We start from the raw sequence: 18,134 nt of genomic DNA, 5'->3' as shown, positions 1-18,134 counted from the left end.
GGGGTCAGGTCACCCGTGGAGGCTACACTCCGAAACGGCCGCAGCCAGCCAGGAGGACGTGCCCGGCGCAGGAAGAGCATCCGCGCTCCAGGCCAGGCTGCAGACGGCGACAGCGGCTACCGCAGCTCCACAAGAAATCACCTGTCAACAACGCTACAGCGGGCGCCCACCGCATCCCCACCAACAGGCGGCCAGGACCGAGAAGAGAGGAACGCTGCTCTTTGCAGAAGGCGGAATGAGAGAGGCCGCGGGTGGCGCGCCCCGCACAGCCCGCGCCCGGGCCGGCACCCACCCGCGGAGGCGAGGGGACACTGCGCTGTCAGCCTGACGGCGCCTTTAGCTTTCTCTGCCCTGGTGGGGATGTGCTGTCCTCAGGGGCCAGGGAGGCCAGGGTCGTGGGGAAGGCACAGGGGCCGAGCCGGGTCACCGCTGAGACCTGTCGCACCCTGATCCCCAATCCCACCCAGCACCCCTGGAACCTTCCACGGGTGGCGCACCCTCCTCCGCCCCCCCCGGTCTGCTGAACGTGGACAAGCCCACTTTTTTTCCCTCCTCTGCCTGCCTGCCCGATCCGTGTGGGGACAGGCAGGGGTGGAGGACAAGGGTCTCCCCTGCCCCCACAATTCGAGCCCAGTTCTCAGAGCCGTGAAGATGTGTGTGTGGGGGGAGGGCGTGGGAGAAGGGGCAGGTGGAGGGGACAGGTGGGGACACCTAATGCTGCCCCTGCCACTCCTCCAGGTTTCGGGGTGCTCCACCCCCACGGGCTGCGCGGACCTTAGACCAGGGGTCGCAGAGCCGGCCGTGGGGCCTCTCACTTCATTCCAGCCGCTGCCCTTTATAAATATTTATAGCAGCTCTTCTACTAAAAATAACATCCTGGAACCCGGGGAGGAGGGAAAAAAAATAAATGAAAATCACCAGGAATTGGACTGAGCGTCACGTGCCCGAGCTGCGCGCAAGCCCGCGGGGAGCGGCTGCGTGGGAACGGCGCCCCCCCGAGCGCCCCCTGGCGGAGGGAGGCGTGGGTTCGCGGAGGTCCCGCCCGCGCTGGGGCGCCCCGTCAGAACCGACACACACGCACGCACGCACAAGCACACACGACAACGCTCCGTGCCTTTTCTTTTTTCTCTTTCCAACCTCCGGGGCCAGTTCCGGCGCCCGGGCGAGCCCCTGCCCCGCGCCGGCTCGCGCGTCCCCGCGCTCCGCCCGGCGCCCGCAGGCCCGGTGCAGGTGTGCGGCGGCGGCGGCGGGCCGGGCAGGAATGCGCCTCCGGGCGGACGCCCGTGCCTTCGTCGTGTCGGGGCCGGCGTGCTCCTCGTCCTGCGGGCCTGATGAGACAGACGCACCGTTAGTCACGCGCCGCGGGCGCCGGCGCTTTCTTGGGCCCAAGTGTGGCCCGGAGCACACGGATGCGCGCGCCGCCGCCGAGGGCGGGGCAGGGGAGCGGGGATTCCTGGCCCCTGGGGCGGGTCACGGAGGACAGGTTCTGGAGGCAGAAGGCCGCCGACCCCAGCCCTGGCTCCGAGCCCCGGGGTGGGGCCCTGGCTGCCGCAGGTGCGCCCTCCCCCTCCTCCCAGGTCCCCTCCGTGTCGCGGAGACAGGGGCCATGGCGGGCCCTGCCGGGCGAGGCTCTTCCTGACTTTCCCAGGGGCTGGAAGGGTAGGGGGTGAGAGGGCCAGGGAGGGCCTGGGGCTGTCCTGGGAGGCGGCCAGGAAGGTTCTGAGAAAGCCCCTTTTCTGGGTGCCGGCCGTGGCTTTTCCACCCTGAAGGTGTGACCTGAGGGAGATGTCTAGGGTTTAAAGAGAAAGAAGTGGGGGAGGGAAATCATCTAAAACTGGGGTCTCCTGGCTGTCCCCAGGGAATGCACACTTGAACCAGCTGAGGCAGCGGCCCTGCGCCCCTCGCCTCCCCGGGCCTGCCTGGAAGCTGGGGCGGGCAAGGCAAGGCGGTGGGGTGAAACACCGGGAAGACGCTTCCTAGAGGCCCGCCCACGTGCCCGTGGGGCCACTGCGCTCAGACTCATCTGATTTTTGGACAGAAGAGGGACAGCTCGGCCAGGCCCGTCTGCATCAGCATGACCCTGCGGGCTCAACAGCTGCCAGTGCTGACCGACAGGGGCCCAGGGGCACACTGGCTGTGGTCGGGCTCCCAGAAGAGAAGTGGACTGTGTCGGTGGGAAATGGGGACAGGAGGCAGAGCCCAGGCGCAGGCTGAGCCCTGTGCAGCCAGCTGAGTTGGGTCCGCGGCCACCACGGGCACACGGAACAGCGGGCTCATTTCCTCACTGTTAGCGCTGCCCCGGCCCTGCAGCTTAACACGGGGCGGGGGGGGGGGACCGGAGACCCAGGAGAAGGGAGGGGCCGCGGACACTGTACTCACCGGGCTTCTCTGTGTGCCCGCTGCTCTGCTAACCTGTGCGCAGGGGCAGAGAGAACACACGCCGTCACCCCTGCTGCTCTGGGGCCCTTCCTGCCTCTCCTGGAGATCTGGGTGGACTCACACTGTCTACACCCGCCACCGCGACCAACATGAAATGGCCATGGCCGCAAACATGGGGCAGCTGCGTGGGGCCGCTGGGATCCCCTGCCTGCAGTGCGCTGCCCCCAGACGCTCGTGGCCTGGCTCTTGCTCACCCTGAAGGTGCCGGCACAGCCTGGGCCCTCAAGAGCCTGCCTCCATTCTCACGGAGGGGCCGCTGCACCAGGGGTCCGCAGGGTGCAAACAGGCCTGACAGCTCCCTACCTGGGGCGGGGCGGGGGGGGGGAATCCGGGCACAGGGAGCATAAGGCAGGGGGGGCTTGTCTGGACCCCAGCAGAGGAGCAGGAGGCCCACCCACAGGCAACAGCCACGCGCGAGCTACACTGTACCCTTGCTACCCTGAGAGTCAAACGTTTCTAAAACACTGCTCAGGCCTCGCCCCGGGCTCTTAGTCCACGCCCAAAACCACGGCAATCCAAGTCCAGGAAAGGCCTCCCTGTGGATGGATGCTCTGGTGTATTCGTGGAGAGGTGAGGCGGTGCTACGAGCCGCAGAGAGAGACGGAAATACTGCTGGCACACCTCGAGGGCAAGGGCAGAGCCCTGAGGCGGGCAGTGGCGGGCACGGGGAACCACACTGCCCACATTCAGACAGGACGGGACAAGGTGGGGGTCCACGCTACACAGGCCGGGCGGCTGGGACCCATCCCCGGCGACCCAAGGAGAGGTCACGGCGGGAGGAGGCTGTGCAGCAGGCGAGGCCTTGGCAGCAGCTGTTCAGTGTCCAGCCAGGGCCACCGCACGTGGATGCCGGCATCTGGCTGGAGCGTGTGCGTGCACACGTGTGCATGCGTGCGGAGTGTCTTCTCCTCTCCACCTCTTGCCCTACGTCCTTCCCCTCTGCATGGGGGAGCAGTCTTCTCTACTTTTCTCCACGGTGTTTCTGGGTGTTGGGAACGTGGCTGCTCCCTGCTTCTGACCTCCTGGCGTCCATGCCGACTACGGCGTTCACCTCGGTTCACCATCTCTGCCGTCCACCCGCGCCGGGGCCCTGTTCCGACTCGCCACACCTCAGCACCTACAGTGCTCCCCTTCTCTTCCTGCGCCCCTGGGCCATTTCGGCGTGCTTGCTGGTAGCTCCGGTCACCCCCTCCCCCTTACCCGCATGCACCGCTCCGGCGGCTCCGGAACCACCATCCTGCCAGCTTCCTGCCCTCGATCTCCCACTTGGACCCCGCTCCACCTGTCCCCGAGACCTTCCTGCCGGGCTCGGCCTCCTGGTTCTGCTCAGGCTAAAGCGCGGGCATTGAAGGTAGAGATTCCCGAGCCGAGGCCAGGCCCTGCCACTTACACCGCCACGTCTGCTCCCCTCTGGAGCTGGGAGGGCAGATGAGAAGGACGAGCTCTGTGCTCGGCGGGCAGCAGGCAGCTTGGCCTCCCGGGGACACCAGCCACTCCGTGTCCCCCCTCCCCCAACAGTATCCTCCTACGGAGCACCAGGTTCACGCACTGACGTCCTACTATGTGCCAGGCGTCGTCCTAGGGGCTGCGTGGAGAGACAGCATGGACAGAACGGGCCGAGGCCTCTGCCTTGGGAGCCTACACTCTGGAGGAATCCAGCAACAGAGAGTCATATTTGGCGGAGATAACAGCTGACTCTCAAACGTCCCGGGATAACAGGAAAAGTGCCGAGCACAGCTCTCCCCACACGGACTAGGTCTGTATCCAGTGAGAACAGGGAGGCCCGGCTGGCCTCGGCTTTGCTGACAACTTTCCCCTCTATTCTCCACGAAAGCACAGGGCGACTCCAGCCCACGGCCGTCTCTCCCTTCTCAGGGAGCCCGCGCAGTTTCCCGGACCACTGTGGCTGCTTATTTTGCCTGTCTCCATCTTGCTTTCCCAACCACACTGTAAGCCCCTGGAGGCCGAGGGTCCACCTTAGGTTTTCCTTCATCTGCATCCTCAGCCCCGCCCCGGCCCCCACCCCCGCAGCAGGGGTTCAGGAAGCCTCTGTGCACCCACTGACGTCACTGGCTGACGGGAGAGTGGGTGGGAGGAACCCGGGAGGGGAGGTGGCGGGGTGGGGTGGGGGGGGAGGGCAGCAGAGACAAAGGGGAGGGGCTGGGTGTCACGCGCGCTGCCTTTACCTCTGTCTTTGCCGTTCTGCATCTTGTCGTCTTCTTCGTCTGCATCTTCTTCTGCTGTGGAAACAAGTCCAAGGAGGCCAGTGACCCTTCCGTGCAGCACAAAGGCGGGAGGCGGGGACCATCCCCAGGTCTGGGCCACACCCTGCGAGGCCCAGGCCCCAGCACTGTGGAACGGAGCCCAGCTGCCCTGGGCCCACAGCAAGCAGAGCATCTGATGCCGCCCACTGTGCTGCTGGCTCTGCCCCGGCCACCCTGGTGACTGGGGAGCCTGGGTGTTCCCTAATGCACATCTTGCATTCAGATCCAGGAAAGTTACTGTAGCAGTGCGTGGTACGGGCATGCCTAAATTAACACTGGCTCAAAAAACAAAACAAAACAAACAAACAAAAAAACCTAGTGTTTTAGCTGAGGATAAACTTAAAGTGACGGCACAGTGCTGAGCGGCTGTGTGAGAGACAGCCAGTGCCATCTGCGGTCCCTGGGGGGGATTCACCCTGTGCGCTCTGCAGGGTGAGACCCCCTGAGTTAGGAGTGGTGAGGACGCTGGCCCTGGGTGCCCACTTCGCACTGGAGCTGTGGAGAACTGGGCTACGTCCTGGGGTGGTCCAGCAGGGTGAAGGGACTGGGTGAAGGAGCTCGGAGACCCATGCTGTCCGCCATCCACTCGGGAGCTGAAGCTGCAGAGGCCACACCGGGTTCCTCGGGTGGCTGCCGGGGGCACCAGCAATTGGCTACAGGAAGGCAGGCTGTGGCTCCCTGGTGGCAAGGGCTGGCCCTGAATGAGCTCCCTGGCAGTGTCCAAGCAGGACTGTCCTGGGCGGCAAGTGGGACCCAGTGACTCGTCAGGGCCGTCCCAGCTCTGGGATCCCGTCACTTGTGAGCATGTTTCTCAGACGGGAAGACGAACCATGGACACAGGCAGCGTGCACCTGCCCAGAACACGCGTCGAGAGGTCTGCACGGCCCTCTCCTCCTGATGGAAACCTGGAGGCGCCGGGGAGGAGGGAGGCAGGAGTTTGGTGCTGGCCTCCTTGCATGCAAGGATTTTACTTCTGCCAGGCAATCGCTTGCGGCGTTGATCTCTGAGGCGTCTTCCAGTCGGCATCCTCTCCTGCTGGGGGGTCCCGGAGTCTCCCCACAGATGTGTGCTTTCCATGGAGCGAGGCCTCTGGGGCTCAGGGCTTCATGCTGTCCAACTGCACCCTCACTCTCGTGTGAGGAGTGTGCCAGCCACCTAGTTTGCACAAACCCTAACGAGCAGCCACAGGACATGAGGGAAGGTCATTTCCACAGCCTGGAGCCCTTGGGAATGTCCTTGGATGCTAGGATGGCTGGAGTCTGGGGCAGGGACATCGGGAAGTCATGCCCAGGCCCTGGCCCCCTTTGTGAAGGAGGCGGAGGACCAGAGACAGGGGCCCGAGAAGCCACCAGAGAGCAGAGCACTAGTGGCTGATCCTAACCCGTTCAGATTTAAAACCTGCTGGGCCCCTTGCTAATTCTACAGGGAAAGCAGGCTGACTTGGGCCAGACCTTGGGGAGCCCCCGACAGCCCTGGAAGGGTAGGACTTCCCTGCATGGCTCTGCACACACCCAGGGCTGTCTCAGTCGAGGTGTACGTGTTGGAATGGCTGTGAAAAAGCTGCCCAGGTTTCTACTGAATAACCTTCTGCAGCTACTGCCGGGTGCTCCGAAGCACACGACGAGTGAACGGAGACGAGGCGGGCCCTGGCGCGAGCGAGCACGGCGCGCAGGAAGGGGCCACTCGCTTCCTGGACGCCGTGGAAGCCCCAGCCCTGGAAAACAAGAGGTGTCGGGCAGCTGCAAGGCTGGCGGAGCCACGGGCATTCCTGGGGTGATGATGGCACCCGAGTGGCTTTTCTTCCCCACCCCCTCCGGGTTCTGTGTAGGGAGAGGCCATGAAACAGGGGCCTCTAGGACGCCGCTGCAGTACTGAGTGAGGGAAAGACGGAGCGAGAAGTCAGGTGGGGAGCACAGGAAGCAACAGGCTCAGGTCGTGCGCTTCAGGTGCAGTCAGAGCTGAGTGGCGGACAGAGCAGGGGCTGGGGTTTCAAGGCCAGACGGAGGAGGAGAGAGCAGAGAGGCGGAGGGAGGAAGTCCAGCGCTTTGGTGGCCGACACCAGTCCAGACATCCCGGAAAAAGCTTCTGACCGAGATGCGGCCAGGCCTAGGGAGGGAGCGGCTGTGCAGGAAGCGCAGGCGGAGACAGGGCAGGCACGAAGGGGCCTTGCCGGGTGCAGATCTGGATTCCTTACACTCAGAACTGTGTTGGCTCCGCAAGGCAGGTCGAGCTAAATGTGTGACCGTCCCCACCCCCGGGCTCACGCTCTGTGGGCGCCGCCCTCCGCCGCACCCTAGAAGGCAAAGACTGAGGGGTGAGACGAGGCCGCGTGTGCCGCGGGGGAGCTCTGGGCTTCACCTGATCGGAGCTCTTTCACCAGGGATGACATGGTGTTGGTGATGGAGTCGGCAGCCACCAGCAGGTCACTGCGCAGGTTTCTCCTCGTACCTGAGGGGAGTCAGCAGACGGCGATGCCAGGGCGGTGGGCACGGAGAGGAGAGCTGGGTAAACGCCTCATCCTGCCAGGCCCTGGCACGCAGGTGCAGGACGCCTGCGGGGAGACGGGGCTGCGGCAGCTCCACCTGCTCCCGGGCACAGCAGGAGCAAGAGGAGCCCCAGCCCCGTCCTCACGGCCGCCGCCGCCTCTCCCTGCGCGGCAGAGCTGAGATCCAGAGCGAGCCGTACATGGAGGTGCTGGTCAGCTGCGGGCGGAATTCACTCGCCAGCACCCCTCCTTGTCCCCTGCCCCCAAGACTTCCTGCTTGAGCCCCTCGTCTCCCACCCAACTTCTCAGTGTCGCTGAGCCTCACACGGCCGTGCCCTCGCAGGGTGGTGTGTGGAGTCCATGTGCCCATCCTGTGCTTGCGCCCAAGGCTTGCAGGGCTGGGGGCATGACTTGAGAGCTACTCCATCCACTTCCTCTGAAGGGGACAAGGTCCAAAGCACAAGCCCCGCGCCCCAGCTCCCCCACACGGCTGCTGTGTGTGTACCTGCTACTGGAGACCGGCCCATCTAACAGGAAGGGGCCAGCACCTGACTTAATCCCACACTGAAGCCAAGAGCTTTCAACAAAAGCACAGAAACTGCGGGATGACCCCTCCCTGTGCCATGCGGCAAGCACCCACCTTGTGCGAACGCCTCCTGCACGTCTCCGCCGACGCCGCTCAGTGAGTCCTGCGGGCAGTGGGTGGGCGTGGAGCCGGCTGATGTGGAGCGGACGGGCATGGGCATGGGGCGGCCACCTCCGTGAGTGGGTGACGTGTGCGGGGACCCCGCGGCCTGCGCCTGGGAGGGTCAGAGAGAGAACAGGGGAGCTCAGGTATCTCTGAGGAAAGGGAAAGCCAGGTGGAGCTGGCGCGGGCTTGGCCATGTGTGAAGCGAACGCCCAGGCTGCCCCAGGACTGGAGAGAGGAGGAAGGGGAAGGAGAGCCTGGCGCGAAGGGGGCATTTCAGGGAGGCCGAGGGGGCCGGCGGCGGGGTCAGCTGCTGGAGGGCCAGGAGGGAGGAAGATGCAGACGTCCTGCCTGTTTGTTCACAGACACATTTGTGCACGCGCCGGTTCATGCACTCACTCTCCTCTGATCCCCCAACAGCCACAGCAGGAAGGGCCAGGCTTCCCTGTCCAGTTAATAGAGAACCAAAGATGAGCAGAGCCACGGGCCTGTGCCGGGCTCGCCACCCAGAGGGTCAGGCTGCGGCCCAGGGCTCGGGTCAGCGAGGCCTCTCCCAGGGCCCCCACCAACCACACACCACAGGCTGGGGGGATGGGAAAGCACAATGCAAGATGGAAACTGAACAGAGGCAGCTCACAGGGCAGGGGGCTGCTCCTTGGGGCTGCTGCGTGCGGCAGAGCTGGGGCTTTCTGCAGAAGCAGCACTGGGAGAATACAAGCCAAGGAGGGAGGAGCGCAAACGAAGACCCCTATCTTCCCAGGAACCAGGCTCGGAAGGCCCGCAGCAGAGGGACTCGGCCCTGGCTCGGCCGGGCACTGACCTCGACAGAAACGGTTTCTGGTCTTGGTGCTGGTCTTACCTCTGAGTCATTTCTATGTGTGTGGATTTTAACTTGAGAAGTTTACAAAGGTGGAAAACCAGAAAGTGTGATATAAACCACTCCAAACCGACACACGTGACCCTGTCACATTTATTTCCACCTGGAAGTACTGCAGATAAACCTGAGGAGCTCCGTGCCCACTGCTCTTGCCATTCCCAGTTCCTTTTCTTACCCCTTCGGTGGCGGCCACTGTCAGAGAGCTGGGTGTGAAACTTCTCACCCCGTGTACCCGCATATCTGTGCATCTTATACTTGTAAGCTGTGCGTGAGTAGTAGTATACTGCACACATGGTTTCGCAGTTTCCTTTTATCACTTAGCACACTTCCTGGACTCTTTCCAGGACACAAATAAATATGATCACAGACCCTCACGTCTCATGTCATTTTAAAAAACTAACTTGAAAGGGATCAAAGTAACTATAACAGCTAAAACTGTAAAACTTCTCAAAGAAAACATAAAGAAATCTTTGCAGACATGGGTTAGGCAGATTTCTTAGATGTGACACCAAAACCAAGCTATATGAAAGACACGTTGAATTTCATCAAAATTAAAAGCTTCTGTTCTTCAAAAAGCATCATTAAACACTACATGGACACATGGACTCAGAATGGCTCAATAACCTACGCACGGGAGCTAAACCTACAAAACTCTTGGAAGAAAACAGGGAGAAGCCTTATGACCTTGGGTAGGAGAGCATATGAGAAGCAGAAGCTACAAAACAAACTTCTGTGCTTCAAAGGATAGCACGGAGAAAGCAAAAGACAAGCCACAGGCAGGCACAGAACTTCTGCACACGACGTGTCTGATAATGGATCTGTACCTGGAACTCTTCCAGTTCAGTAACAGGTCAAATAACCTAATTTTCAACTGGGCAAAGAATCTGAATCGGCTAAGACGCATAGTGTCCAAATAAGCACAGAAGAGATGCTCACCAGTACTAGGCCCTGGGCAGACACAAATCGAGACCATGAGATACTACTTTACCTACTAGGATGGCTGTGATCAAAAAAGGCAGGTGCTAAGTGTAGGCACGGCTGCAGAGCCCCAGGAACCTCCACACACTGCTGAGAGAAATGGAGAAGGGAACGAACAGCTGCTCGGGAAAACGGCCTGGTGGCTGAGCTAAAGGTTGAACGTTGAGTACCAGGTGACCCAGCAGTTCCAGTTCTAGATACACACCCAAGAGAGAGGAACGTATGTCCACACAACAATCTGCACAACCGTTCATGGAAGCAGCATTATTCAACTTAGCCAACAAGAGGCCAGCATCGTGGCGTGGCATGGCATGGTGTGGTGTGGTGAGTAAAGCCACTGTTGTCTGTGATGCCGGCATCCTGTATGGGTGCTGGTTCATGTCCCAGATGCTGCACTTCCCATCCAGCTTCCTGCTAATGGCCTGAAGAAAGCAGCAGCAGAAGATGCCCCAAGTGTTTGGACCTCTGCTCCCCACATGGGAGACCTGGATGCAGCTCCTGGCTCCCGGTTTCGGCCTAGGCCAGCTCTGGCCATTGTGACCATCTGGGAAGTGAACCAGCAGATGGAAGATCCTGTCTCCCTGTCTCTCCCTCTAACTCTGTGTTTTCATATTTATTTATTTACTTGAAACGCAAAGTTAGAGAGAGAGAAGGAGAGAGAGAGGAGAGAGAGAGAGAGAGAGAGCGAGCTTCCATCTGCTGGTTCACTCTCTAAATGGCTGCAATGGCCAAGGGCTAGGCCAGGCTGAAGCCAAGAGCCATGAGCTTCTTCCAGGTTTCCCACATGGGTTCCAGAAGGCCCAAGGACTTGGGTCATCTTCCACTGCCCTCCCGGCACATTAGCAGGAAGCTGGATTGGAAGTAGAACAGCCAGGTCTCGAACCAGTGCCCATATGGGATGCTGGAACTGCAGGTGGCAGCTTAACCTGCTGTATCACAGTGCCAGTCCCTTAACTATTTCAAATAAATAATTAAATACACCTGTCTTTAGGTTAAAAAAAAAAGCCAAAAAGCAGAAATAACTCAAATGTCCATCAATGAATGATTTAACTGAAATGCAGCATACTCATACATATTACATACATATATATTACATACATGGAATATTACCCAGCAATAAAAAGAGAAGTACTGACAGGTATTACAACATGGGTGGACCTTGAAAACATTTTGCTAAATGAAAGAAATCAGTCACAAAGACCACACACTGTGTGATCCCACTTATATGAAATGTCTAGAATAAACAGACAAATCCAGAGAGACAAAAAGCGGATTAGTGGTTGGGGCAGGATGAGCAGTGACTGCTAATGGGTAGGGTGATGATGTGTTCTAAAATTGTGATGATGGTTCTTGCAAAACTCTGTGATTACATTAAAAACCACTGAATTTTACACTTCAAAATAGCAGACTGTGAGGGGTGTGAGTTATAGCCCTACAAAATTATTATTAAAATGATGCCATTAGGAAAAATAAAGTAAGTCACACACTGGGAATAGTATGTGCACATCAAGAACTTATAAAGAACTCTTACAACTCAATAGTAGGAAGACAAACAACCCAAATACAAAAGGCACAAAGACTGGAGTAGACCTTTCACCAGGAGAACGCACAAACTGGCTAACAATCATGTGAAAAGCACTCAACAGGAACAGTCACTGGGAAATGGAGATTGAAAACACATTAATAACTCTTAATACCCACACAACAGCTCCAATCAGAGAGATGCACAGGGATGTGTAGAAACTGAAACCTTTGTACATTGCTGATCGGACTGTAAAAGGTACAGTCATTTTAGAAACCAGGTCGGCAGTTTCTTAAAATGTGACCAGAAAAATTCCATTCCTGAGAATCTGTCCGAGAGAAATGAACACATATCCACCCACAACTGTACACAAAGGTTCATCAGCAACAGTTCAATAGCAAAACACAGGAACAACGCAAAGCCCATCAATGGGTGAATGGGTTGACAATGTGGTGTATCTATACCACTGCATACAAGGGAATCTTTTTGCTAGGTATGCTATTATTGCTTAACTTGTATAATATTTTTGTATTAACAGTTAAATATGTCCATTCTTGTGAAATATTCTATTTTTTTCAGTGGCTACAGACATCTTATTATTTACTTTCTTTCTTTCTATGTATCTTCTTTCTTTCTTCTTCTTTCTTTCTATGTATCTATCTATGCATTAACTTACATTTTCTTCCCAGTTTACGTACACAGAGAGACTATTATCCTGTGCCATGCCAATCACTGTACTCTGAGGACTCCCTCCACTTTTTTTTTTTTTTTTTTTTAAAGGGCTTAGTTACTTTAACTGAAAGGCAGAGTTACAGAGAGGCAGAGGGAGAGGGAAAGACAGAGGCAGACAATCTTCCATCCTCTGGTTCATTTCTCAAATGGCCATGACAGCTATGGCTGGGCCAGGCCAATGCCAGGAGCCAAGAGCTTCATCTGGGGCTCTCTGCTGCTTTTCCAGGCACGTTAGCAGGGAGTTGGATAGGAAGTGGAGCCACTGCAACTAGAACCAGCATCCACATAGGATGCCGGCGTCGCAGGCGGCAGCTTTAACCACTGCGCCACAGTGCTGGCCAGCCTTCCTTTCCTCCCCTCCACTTTGTATGCAATTACAATCACCATGAGCCTTTCTACAAGCAGGGAACACACGCTAATGGATGAAATTCAGGATTTTTAGGACTTCAGGGTGCTGCCTCCCGTGTGAGGAGGAGAGCTGGAGACTTGGCTGGAGACGGAGCGGCCGGACCCAGCAGTTTCAGCCCCAAAGATGCTGGGGTGAGAGGAGCGAGAACAAGATGTGCATGCCCGGCTTTGCAGGGCCGTCCTGAGTGGGCACAGCTTGGGGTGTGGGCAACCACAGGGCCCCTCCTGGGCCTCTGAGGGCTGAGGGGAGCAGAGGAGAGGCGGCTGCCTGGCTTGTGTGGGCTTCCCCAAGGGTGACCCCACTTACCACGGCAGCCGGTGTTTCTCCCAAGGTGTGTGATGAGTTTAGCGCGTTTACAGGTGCGATGGGGTCACATGCGGACCGTGCAACAGGGCAGTCTGGGAATTCCGATGTCTGAGCAGGAGGCCAGGGAGCACCGGCTGTGAGAACCAGTCATCGGGCTTTCGGCACACCGTGGTCCTTGGCAGCCTCCCTCCATGGGTTCTGGGCCCAGCACCGCTGCCTGGGGACCTGAGCTGGGTGTGGTGGCTGCTTTTGAAGAACAAGAACCTGAGCCTCCAAGCACACACATTTTAATATGGAAATGATGCTGGGGGGAGGGGCGGGCGCCACGTGTGGCTGCAGGTTTAGGATCAGGAAGTGAAACCTGCTGCTCACATCAGAAGAACCAGGCCCTCTTCCTGGGTTACTGCCCAGCCCACGCCCTCCGAGGAAGGCAGCCACCAGACTCTCAAAGTCGCCTTTGTTTGGATGGCTGGGAAAGCCTTCTTTTCCCTACGGGCCTCACGACCCCTGCCCTGTGCTGGAGGATCACACCGGGCCAGCCTAGTGCCAGGCGTCCGGGAGAACTCCGGTTCATGCAGGGTCAGGCTGGTGGGGCGTCCTGACTGGTGGGCGAGGCAAGCTGCAGCCACCCCTCTGTGCAGCCCGGGCCACTTGCACGCTAGGCCGGGCCCGAGCTGAGGCTCAGAAAGCACAGGGACCGGGCGGTTCTGGGAGGAGGAGATGAACTCTGCCACTGGGCGCATTTCACAGCAAAGCAGGAGTGCAGGCAGGGGCTCGACCCCCCACCCCCGTGTTCTCTGCCAGAGCACCACCCTCTGAGCTGCCTGCCCAGCTCCTGATGGCTCTCTAGGGGTCAGGCTCACGGCCACCTCCACCAGGGTGAGACGGGATCTTCCGGGGATGCCCGCACACACCCTGTGCCTCTCCCGCCCCAGCACTTTGTCGCTTCTTAAATTTCTGCCCCATTGTGCTCAGCACAGGTAAATGTTTAATAGGTACTTGTGATGTGACAACGAAGTGCATCGCCTTTCTGACCCCTTTTCTTCTGTAATGGAAAGTGGGAAAGCAGCCAAGGCAGGCCCTCACCCCCAGGGAGTGCCGGGGGCCTGGTCCTCCACAGAGCTTCGTGTGGAGCGCGTTCACCAGACAACCGAGTGTGCTGACCAGACCTCGGAGTGGCCCCAAATGACCCCCTCCCCTGGAACGTGGGCTGGGCCTAGTGGCTTCTTAGGAATCACAGGCAGGGGTTGCCCCTTCCTATAAAAGGCTGTGACTGTCTTGCTCATACACTCTCGCTCTTGCCCACTCCTGCTTGCTTGCCCCAATGCAGCCAGCTGCCGTCCAGTGAGCTACCCTCCTGGGAGGCCCACGTAGCACAAAACCATGTGTATACCAGGCCGGAAGTCCAGCAACCCAGGAGGACCTGAATCCTGCCTACAAGCATGTGAGCTGTTGAGACTTGAGGAGGCTGTGGCCTTGTGGCACAGCCTGAGTTGAAGGAGCCAGAAAAACTGCCTGGGTTTCTGGCCTACAGAAGCTGCAAGGTACTAAATCCTGTTATTTCAAGCCCCTAAGTTGTGGGGTAATTTGTTATGTAGCAACTCATATATCAAGGTTGGTTCTTAAAAAATGCCTTATTAGATCAGACCCAGATGATGGACACTGGAGAGACCAGGGCCAGGGGTCCTCACAGCTGGCCAAAGACCCCAGGGAAGAGGCCAGTGGATGTGAAGAGAGGCAGGGATACACCAAGAAAACTCTTCCTGACTTGAGCAAAGTGCCTGGGGCCTGAGGACAGCAGCCTGGCCAACACGACCAGAGGTCTTGGCCTCTTGGAGAGGCCTTTAGTGGTTAACAGGCCTACACCCTGCTGGGTCTGAGTCCCAGCTCCGGCTCGGCTCCGGACTCCAGTTTCCTGCCAATGCAGACCCTGGGATGGCTCAAGTACCTGACTTCCTGCCCCCTTGTGGGGGATCTGGGTAAGATTCCCAGCTCCAGGCTTCCGCCCTGGCCTATCTGTGGCCCAGGCTGGGAAGTGAACTGGATGGAAACATTTTTTTTTCTTTTCTCAAATAAGAGTGTTTTAAAATTACAGAAGTATGTGTATGTGTGTGTGTGTTTTCCTTAAGTTAGAAAGATACACACACACACACACACACACACACACAGAGTTCACCCCTCCAATGCTTGTCCAGGGCCAAAATCAGGAGGCAGGAACTCAATCCAGGTCTCCCAGGTGGGTGGTATCACCGGCTGCCTGGCAGGAACCTGCAGCTCAGAGCAGGGCACTGCACCCAGAACAGGGGATGTGGTTTCCACTTTTTTAAAAGATTATTTACTTGAAAGGCCAGGAGCTTCTTCCGGTGCCCATATGGGATGCTGGCACTGAAGGTGGTGTCTTTACCTGCTATGCCACAGCACCAACCCCAGGGATGTGGTTTCTTAATTGGCCAAACACCTGCGCCATCAACTTTTTTATTTGTCAATAATTATAAGGCCTGGGGCTGGTGCTGTGGCACAGTGGGTTAAGCCTCCTTCGGTAGTGCCAGCATTCCATTTGGGCACTGGTTTGAGTCCCGGCTGCTCCACTTCTGATCCAGCTCTGCTGTGGCCTGGGAAAGCAGCAGAAGACGGCCCAGGTGCTTGAGCCCCTGCTCCCTGGAGACCCAGAGGAAGCTTCTGGCTCCTGGCTTCAGATCGGCCCAGTACTGGCAGTTGTGGTCATCTGGGGAGTGAACCAGTGGAAGGAAGACCTCTCTTTCTGTCTCTCCCTCTCTCTCTCTGTAACTTTGCCTCTCAAATAAATAAATAAATCTTAAAAAAAAAAAAAAAAGTAACTACCAGGCCTGAGTGGCACTTTTCAGCTTGGAATTCAAGGTCTGTGCAGGAGAGGGTAGCTGCAGGCTCGGCATGGGATTCCAGCTCTCCCTGCCACTGGGGGGACATTTAGGGCGGCAGTGGTTTGTTGAAAGGCCAGGGAACCATTAGTGAGGCCTGCTCTCTGCTTCTGCCCGTGTGGCACCAGCCCCTCGATTTTTCCGAAGCTCAGAATCCTCATGAGTAAACCACGGGGAGTCGACCAGGATAAAACTCTGTGATCCATCATCATCGCCAGGTCATCTCTCACAAACACCGAGTGACGCTGGCTTAGCTTCCCTTCCAGCCACTGTGTCAGAGGAGGGAGCCAGCAGCCGCTTCCCGGTCACATGTGACACGTTCTGCTTCCATCCTGCCTGTCTCACGAGAGAAGTCAGTACCACAGAGGCCGCCCACTGAGGCCTCGTGCAAGGGAAACGGATGTGGAGGTGCAGGGAGCAGGTGCCGTGCAGGGCGCGGGGCTATCTCAAGACAGCCTGGCCCAGCAGCGCCCCCCAGGTGTACACTGTGCAGGGCATGGGGCTATCTCAAGACAGCCTGGCCCAGCAGTGCCCCCCAGGTGTACACTGTGCAGGGCATGGGGCTATCTCAAGACAGCCTGGCCCAGCAGTACCCCCCAGGTGTACACCGTGCAGGGGACGGGGCTATCTCAAGACAGCCTGGCCCAGCAGTACCCCCCAGGTGTACACCGTGCAGGGGACGGGGCTATCTCAAGACAGCCTGGCCCAGCAGCGCTCCCCAGGTGTACACTGTGCAGGGCACGGGGCTATCTCAAGACAGCCTGGCCCAGCAGCGCCCCCCCCCAGGTATACACTGTGCAGGAGAAGGGGCTATCTCAAGACAGCCTGGCCCAGCAGTGCTCCCTACCCCAGGTGCACATCCACTGGCAATGAAGCCAGCAATCAGACACCTTCACGCCCGTTCGCTGCGGCTCTGTTCACAGTGTCCAAGACAGGGAGGGTGACTGGCCCGAGTGTCCATCCGTGGGTGAATGGATCAGAAAGTAGCAGCCATTCACACGATGGACATTCTTCGGCCATAGAGAGGTGACATCCTGTCATCTGGAGCAATATGGATGAGGCCATGCTATTAAGTGACAAATGATGCCTGCTGTCACGCACTTGTGGAACCCGACAAAGTGGATCTCACAGAAGTAGAACGTAGCACGAGGACCCCAGAGGCGGGAGGTACAACTATGTGTCACTTTAAAGAATATTAGAAGGAAGAAGTCAAGAACAGAGTCTGAAATTCAGCCCTCCTGAGTAAGCGCCGACTGGAGAGTGTGGCCCTGCCCCGGTTTGAGACAGCGTCCACAGCACAGAGCGATGCCCGCGGCACGCTGACGACCTCCTGGGCCCCCAGTGAGGGCGTGGGTTCTCTGCCCACGTGGTGGGCCTGGGCTACACAGGCATGCTCAGAACCGAGCTGCAGCACAGCACTGCACGCTGCACCTCGCCTCGGAAGCGCAGAGGCAGGCAGGCTGTCTCCACGGAGACTGCCACACGTTCCGTGCCACGTAAACCCACCTAGGACACGCAGCACGGCGTGGGAAGCCGCGGGGAGCTCCCGGCGGCACCTGCAGGAGACTGAAGGTGACCCGAGGCTCACAGGGAAACCCATAAAGGTGGATGGACCGGATGGGAGGCTCCCATGGGCTGGGGGCAGGCCACTAACCACGGGGACGAAGCAACCTCGTGCCTCTGGGCTTCAGCTGCCAAGACAGGGGCCATTACCCTGGTGAAGCGAGGGATGCTTTGCCAACCCGCTACTCCTTGCTTCAGAATTTCCTGATACAAGGACAGCGGAAGCCAATCGTGTGTCCATCTGAAACCTAAACCCAACAGATGGCCGCTAACTAGATCTTCTGAATACAGAGGTGTCTTGCGGTGGGGGAAGAATTCTCCTGGAAACGCAGAGCCGGGCAACCGTACCCATCTGGGCAGCTCTCTAGTCTGCTGGCTCTTCACTTCCAAATCAGCAGAGACTCCCAGCGCCCAAGAAAGCGCTGGCTCATGTTCCAAGGAAAATGCCCACAATGTATGTTTATAATTTTACAGGGATCCTGAGCTCACGGCCTGCTTAAGGCCAACATTCATTTTACAACCGAGGAGAGAACAGGTCTAAAGAAGTCACCAGGTGACCCACAGAGCAGCAGAAAGGCTAGGACTGCCACCTGCCTCCTCCAGGGGCCTCCGCTGCCGGTGAAGCCTGAGCACGCGTGGGTCAGAGCGCATTTCTGAGGCCAGAGGGAACACGGGGGGGGGGGGGGGTCAGGGCCTCTTGGGCCTGAGGCCCACCGTGCTCTTCTACGGGGCGGTCCGTTGCCAGCAGGAGCGAGGATGTGAGAAAGGCGAGCTGGGGATTACAGCAGCGCGTCTTATCTAGAACACAGATCTCACGCTGCAGCCAAAACAGGTGGTGCGAATGCCACACAAGGTGAGCCGAGGACGCTGCGGGCCCTCCCCAGCCCTGCCTCACAGGCTGCGGCCAGGAAGCCAGCTGCGCAGGGGGTGGGAGGGAGGCACTGTCATAGCAGGGAAGCGATCGGCTCTGCCCC

At 58.4% G+C, this 18,134-nt stretch overlaps 1 protein-coding gene across 16 annotated transcripts in view; it reads right to left on the bottom strand.

Annotated features, from left to right (window-relative positions):
- Window positions 1-1,109: 1,109 nt before the first annotated feature.
- The window catches only part of DTNB (dystrobrevin beta), a 248,570-nt gene continuing 231,545 nt past the window's right edge, over window positions 1,110-18,134 (bottom strand). For 11 of the 16 annotated variants that reach the window (XM_051843162.3, XM_089326720.1, XM_089326717.1 and 8 more), the window contains 5 exons: window positions 7,829-7,988; window positions 7,062-7,151; window positions 4,626-4,679; window positions 2,380-2,412; window positions 1,110-1,328 (listed from right to left, as the gene is read on the bottom strand). In XM_051843162.3, coding sequence (XP_051699122.1) covers window positions 2,408-2,412; window positions 4,626-4,679; window positions 7,062-7,151; window positions 7,829-7,988 — 309 coding nt within the window. In that variant the 3' untranslated portion in view covers window positions 1,110-1,328; window positions 2,380-2,407. The remainder of the gene's footprint in view (window positions 1,329-2,379; window positions 2,413-4,625; window positions 4,680-7,061; window positions 7,152-7,828; window positions 7,989-18,134) is intronic. The other 5 variants (XM_051843163.3, XM_051843166.3, XM_051843167.3 and 2 more) reach the window with 3 other exon arrangements.

Source organism: Oryctolagus cuniculus, chromosome 2, assembly GCF_051225735.1.
Source record: "Oryctolagus cuniculus isolate XC-2025 breed Fujian yellow rabbit chromosome 2, ASM5122573v1, whole genome shotgun sequence".
Lineage (NCBI taxonomy): Eukaryota > Metazoa > Chordata > Mammalia > Lagomorpha > Leporidae > Oryctolagus > Oryctolagus cuniculus.
The sequence above is the reverse complement of the archived record's forward strand: the minus strand, read 5'-3'. Positions and strand labels throughout refer to the sequence as shown.